The 6,070-nt window shown below is 48.7% G+C and overlaps 1 protein-coding gene across 1 annotated transcript; it reads right to left on the bottom strand.

Annotated features, from left to right (window-relative positions):
• Nucleotides 1-1,175: 1,175 nt before the first annotated feature.
• Nucleotides 1,176-4,185, bottom strand: EMH_0065030 (uncharacterized protein; the record flags this gene model as incomplete). Its single annotated transcript, XM_038022572.1, has 6 exons — nucleotides 1,176-1,451; nucleotides 1,645-2,029; nucleotides 2,223-2,370; nucleotides 2,600-3,002; nucleotides 3,098-3,822; nucleotides 4,077-4,185. The coding sequence occupies 6 exons, from the start codon at nucleotides 4,183-4,185 to the stop codon at nucleotides 1,176-1,178; spliced, it is 2,046 nt and encodes a 681-aa protein (XP_037878426.1).
• Between the last annotated feature and the right edge of the window lie 1,885 nt (nucleotides 4,186-6,070).

Genomic DNA, 6,070 nt, shown 5'->3' with positions numbered 1-6,070 from the left:
AATATGAATACCTCTGCCCTTGCCAGTGGCTGTCGCATCGAAGCGTGGCACTGAAGGGGCTCCTCGCTCCTCCAGAGGTGTTCATTTGTTTTCAAAATGCACCCGGAGAGCTACAGTTGCTGCTAACATCCTCTATTTTATACTTGCCTGACACTGCAGACAACGGTTAAACGTTTGATTGGCTATCAGAAGCTAGGCTGCGCGCAGAAAGTGCCATGGATCAACTTCAGAGCACGTTACAGGAAAGCTCAGTCGTGCTACATAGTCGGGTGCGCCGTTCGGAGTCATACTTTAGCGGTTTGTACTTCAGCATGTGCTTGCTTTATGGCGAGCTAAGTTGCTACTATCCTTTTTGCTTATCTTGTTGTGAGTGGATGAAGGGAAGGGATCCAGTGCCGATGAGAATACAGGCCCCCGAGAAACTGTCAGCCGCACTTTATGTGGCAAAATGTGAATATGAGAATGCCAAAATATTCCATCTTTAGTTTCTTCTGCTTCTAGTGGGAACACAACATTTCGTGGCTTAATGCTGATACGACGATTGCAGGAGATGAAACGGCGCGAATGCTAATATTTCCACGTTTCCTCTTCGTCTGATTTTACACTCCTCTCAACAGTGTTACAATGCATAAAAATGCATTAATATGCATTTGCATGACATTTGGAGCAAGACCCAACGGCAAACAGGACTGTAATCAACGCCTGCATTTGTTAGCTCCACGAGGGATTCTGCGCTGCAATACATTCGAGAGAGCCTTCTTGCGCAAATAACCTTTTGGCTTGGGCATGTGGCGCGGCGTCGCCACCGTATACGCCACTGTACACTACTCCCTCACGCTCGCGCTCGCAATATGGAAGCATTTGAAAAAAAAAACCGTGTAGCGTGTTAGATGTAACGCGGCAGGGCTTTCAAAAGAACAAACGGCGAAACGTTCACGTACGATCGGTTGTTTACCAACGAAGATGCAAATACCTGCTGAAGCCGGGCGAACGGCTTCTGTACAAATTGTGCCGCTGACAAACGAACCTAATAATCAAATATGCGGCGAAGAGGGGACAATGGGGAGCGCAGCACTCAATATCACTGTAGGGGAAAAGCTAGAGCCAGGGGGATACAAGGTTGTACAAACAAAAAAATTTGTATATAACGCCTTGCAAACCAATGTTGCAGCATGTCAGTCCACTTGTGTGCCGGTATGCTTCAGGTCGCCTAAAAAATCCGCTACGCGTACGTTAAACTCATTGATTCGCTCCCATGCGTGCTGCGTGCACCCCAGCTCGCTGAGTGCCAGGCGAAGAGCCATAAGTCTGTTCAGGAGCAAGCGCAGCTCCAAAAACGCAAACTCCAGCTTCACCAACAGAGCTCTTTCATTGCGACTAATTCTTGGGTCGCGATTCCGTTCTGCTTCGCGCTCTAGAGACACGGGTTTCCCTCGGCGACCGCCGGCCTCCTGAAGAGTAGCGTAACATGCAAACGCGTTTCACAAATATTGCTTAGATGCCAACATCTCCAACACGTCACTGCACTGCCAGAAACACGTAGTTTAGCAGCAATGCCATGGACTCTAGCAGCGCACTGAATTCAAAAAACAATGGTGTAGAGTAAAAACTAAGCGCAAATAGAGACAAGGTACGCTGACGTACATGGATAGCCAAGATTGCCTCCTGAGCCACAGATACAATGTTGAAGAAGCAAGCTCGCTTTGGTGCATTTGCACCTGTGGGATCTTTAGCCCCATCTTGCGTGCTGGTCAACACAGGGGCACTGCGCTCTCCTCGCGGAACCTGTAGCTGGGAGGAAGCACGGCGACTTGACCTGGCGTCGTGATCTAGGACCAGAGCAAGCATCTTCACAGCCATTCTCTCAACGAGTGCCTTGTGTTCCAACATGGAATCGTGCATTGCAGAATGCCGTAAACTGCGCTTTACCATTTTTTCAGCTGCTTTCCCTGAACCAGTATGGAACAATAAGCTTGCAAGGGTTTGAGCTGCTACCTCAGTGGAACCGGTGGCGCAAACGTCGTATGCCCTATGAGCACAAACAGAAAGCACAAGAGAAACTGCTCTTGATATGTAAGCTCCCCGTCGGCTGCCACAACGATGAGCCGTCATTTGGCCCCGCAACAAAACGTGCTGACAAACGAATAGATACCAGACCAGACGGTTAGACGCAGTGTAATAGGCATGGAGCAAACCAGAGAGCCAAGCGCAGTGAAACTGACATTGTACAAGCGAGAGCCGCGAGCGCCACCGGCAGAAGCAAAGGCGCGTGCGGATCCCAACTTGACCAGTGCCCCGCTACCATATCGAAGGTGTTGAATGCAGCAGATATTGTAGATGGTGGGGCTCTTCTGAATTTTTCTTGGCATTCTGAAGCAGGCAAACAACGCAAGGGAGGGACTGCTCCACCGTAGTTACTATGGAATATTATTGAACAAAGGATAACAAGCGTGCGTTTTGGGTTGTAACTTCAAGGCGGAGTGAGGGGCCCAGAGCTTAGTTGTGCATTTTGATCCTTTATGGAGAGGGACGGAAGAGCATATAGGGTTGTATATGAAGAAAAAAACGCAGCCGAACAGCTGTGTCAGCACATGCTCACCGCGGGCAATGGTTAAATGGTCTTGGAGCCGCTTAAGGGCTTCAAGTCGATTCTGGCGCTGCTCTCGTGCAGCCTCCGCTGCTTTCTGCACTTCCTGGAGCTGAGTATCTGTCATAGCAGCGTGAGGCTCTACAATCTCTAACCCAAACACCTGCAGGTTGCCAATACCCAATCGATCTCGTGGACCGCTTGGCATTTTCAGCGATCCACCCCGACGCTTTTTCGCTTCTAATTCAGGTTTCACTTGAGACGCCAGCTCCTCTGCAACTTCAGCGGCCCTCTGCAAGTTACGCATTTCCTTGTGTACCAGATGAGCGTTCTCTTCCAGTTGTTTCAGGACAGTTACTGTTTGTTGGCGGACTTCGGTAACAGCAGGGTCCACGCCATCTCCCTTTGGGGGTACCTGCGCACGCAAGGCAGAAAAGGGTTCCGGAAAAAGTCGCTGCTTGCCCCCCCGCCTCGTTTAAGGATATTAAAGGACATGGGAGAGAAACTTACATCCGCGTCTGATTCCTCTACCTGTCCACGGGAAACTGAAGTGCTCATTCTGGAAGCCAGGCGAGTGAAGCTTCTCTTGAGCCTTTCTCGTGCTAGCTTGTGGTATACGGAATCTGTCGAGCTCATGGAGCTGATGCTTCCCGTCCCACTTCGTGGGTTCAACTCATCCTTAATTCCGGAGCTGGAGTTCCTTGTAAAGCTGATCGTGAGTTCAGTATTTGCGGAGTAAATGCTGGGTATTCTTGCCGTGCTGCTCTGCCCTTCCGGTGACAGTATACTGATTTCGCTAGGGCGACGGCGTTGAGAATCTTCTTGCATTTGTTTCACAATGGCGCGAAAGGAGGGCACATTTGCATGGTACGTCACATTGGTTGAAGAGCCGCCTGGAACATAAATCGAACTTTTGCGGGCAGGAACGCTGATGAAGGAACTCTGCCCGCGAGAAACAGACGGGAGAAGATTGGGCGCTTTCGCATCTGCAACTGGGTCCCTTGTGTACCTGGACTTATTTTGCAGGGCTCGGGAGACGTCACCGCCTTTCAATCCCTCATACTCAGGCTGTTGCTGGATGCGGAAGCTGCTGTACCTCGTCCGATCAGGGAAGCCGAACACCCTCGAACCGGGGCTGGCGGCGTACCAGCCTGAATCGTACAAGTCATCTGCGAGTTGCTTCGGTCTCTCAAAACGCCGCACAAGATCGCTTGAAGTCCGTGGCCTTGTTGGGTCTGCAAATTCAAGCAACGGGAGGGTTCGAGACACTTAGCGTTGGCGTCCCGTTGTACTTCGCACAAAAGTATTCACACACAGCTGTATAGTTGTGAAGCTTTCCGAACAGACGTCATTCAGGTAATCTGTCGAATTGGACTATTGATAAACTTATTGTCCACAGTCCACTCAGACATGCTCAGACAAACTCTGCAGTCTTGCAGCTTAGAGTCGACTGTGCATGAACTGGGAATATCAAAAAGGGGACGCTCACCGACCACAGCATAATCAGTAGACCCGAGTATCCACCAGTCGCCTGCCTTGAGGTCTGTGGACCTCCGTGTAAACGAATCCCGCGGCAAGTCAAGATTTAGGGGCGGCATTTTGTCCTTTTAGCAGCGCAGCTGACTATCAGAGGACAGCTGAAAGCAGGCGTGTGTTGCAGCTATAAGAAAAGCAACATATGCAGTAAGAAACTGTAGGCAGTTAAGTCTTGAAAAGGAGCAAGGATAAGCGTCTTCTGGTGAGTGAAAAAGGCAATGATGAATATAGCTGGGCCCTCCAGGCCGCAAGCCAGACGACTGCAGCACGGCTACACTCCTCTATGAAGGGGATACGTCGTAGAATTATGTCTGAAGCTGCAACTCTTCTTCTAAAGGAGTTGAGTTAGACTGAGTTTTTGCGGCAATCACGGAAAACCGATCGCCGGTCGACGCAGCCAAGTCTGCAATCTTCTATCCCGTGAGCACGTCGGCACTTGCAACAATTTTTAATGGGTATATATAATATAAATAATGCATAATATTTAACTGAAGCTACACATTCAAACACAAACAAGCGCACATAGGCCCAGCAGCGGGCCGACTGGTAGAGGGGCCCGCTGGTTCGATTGCTGGTGTACACAGGTAGAGGAAAACTGCGTTAATCATGTAAACCCAGTAATCCTATGCTGTTAAAATATTGAAAGTGTATGTTAAATGCCTCAAAATTGTATTTAATAGGTAGATAATCTAACCGTCAGGCGGCACAGACAGGACGTGCAATGGAGCGCGTGCAACGAGCGTTATGGCTGAACAGCACAGGACATTTGGTCTGCAAAAAGTGCAGGCCCCCATGTTTAATGTTCTCTCTTTCGAAGTAGCTATTTCATTTCATCCGAAATACTATACACACCGTCCTTAGTCACCGCGCGCCCTCAGTCAATCAGTCAGTCAGTCACAAATCTACGGCGATCCTCCAGTGTATCTCCATCTTGTGCTTCAGAGAGTATTATTCACGACTCCCCAAACGGCATTCACAGCCCCATCACGATATCCTTAGCAGCGGACGAACGAAGCGAGCCACTGTCGCCTCTCTCTCAACCTCACCAAATCACCCAAAATTAGACGCCCATAGCTGATGCACTGCACTACTCTCCCTGCTAAGTCAATGGAATCCCGGTAAGTGCGTAAACGTGCACAACTCATCGAATCTTACCCCCCTTGGAAATTGCTAACTTTCTCAAGGTGTACCACTGACTAGGGGCTAGTGTATCTGCTTCCTTGGCATGTATGCGAAGTTAAACGCCTCAACTGCCGTCTTAAACTTCCCACGGGGCCAACTTGCCGAGAATCTGTGCAAATAAAATGCTGTGTGGCGTTTCATAACACCGACCTGACAGCAGTAGCCACATCCAGATCCGTATCTATTGTTCTCGGCCTGAGGGAGCTACAAAATTGTGCGGTTTGCAGATGAGATAAAGTTTTCTACGCATATATGCCTGTAGGTATCTACGTATAAGCTGCATATGTTAAGAGGGTGTACAGTTCAATGGCTTAACTGCATCTAGGTTCTGGGGTATTCCATATTATACAAGTGCTAATAGTATGTTCCTGCTAAACACATATGCACTACATATAGAATGTTTAGAGTTCAGGATGTCGGTCAGGTTTCCGCGGCACTGCCGCCAGTGACATTTTCCTCTGCCTCGCGCCACGCATACTGCGTGGATCCAGGCAGAAAAGGTTTCATCAAGTTCACTTGAAAGATACAAACCCCATTTCTTATTCAGGAAGAATTGACTCTTCTGCTGCTCAAGTCGTCGTGCTGAACAGAATGTACCACGGGGCCTCGTGCTGACACTAAACTAGTGCAAGTACTGAAAGAAACCGCTTCGGAATAACTTCCCCTCGCACTGAAGTGTTACACACCATACATTAGATGAAACGCAACATATATATATATATATATATATATATATATATATATATATATATATATATATATATA

This window comes from Eimeria mitis, genomic scaffold (genome assembly GCF_000499745.2).
Source record: "Eimeria mitis Houghton genomic scaffold, Emh_scaff3339, whole genome shotgun sequence".
Classification (NCBI taxonomy): Eukaryota; Apicomplexa; class Conoidasida; order Eucoccidiorida; family Eimeriidae; genus Eimeria; species Eimeria mitis.
Note: the sequence above shows the minus strand (reverse complement) of the source record. Positions and strands in the feature narration are given on the sequence as shown.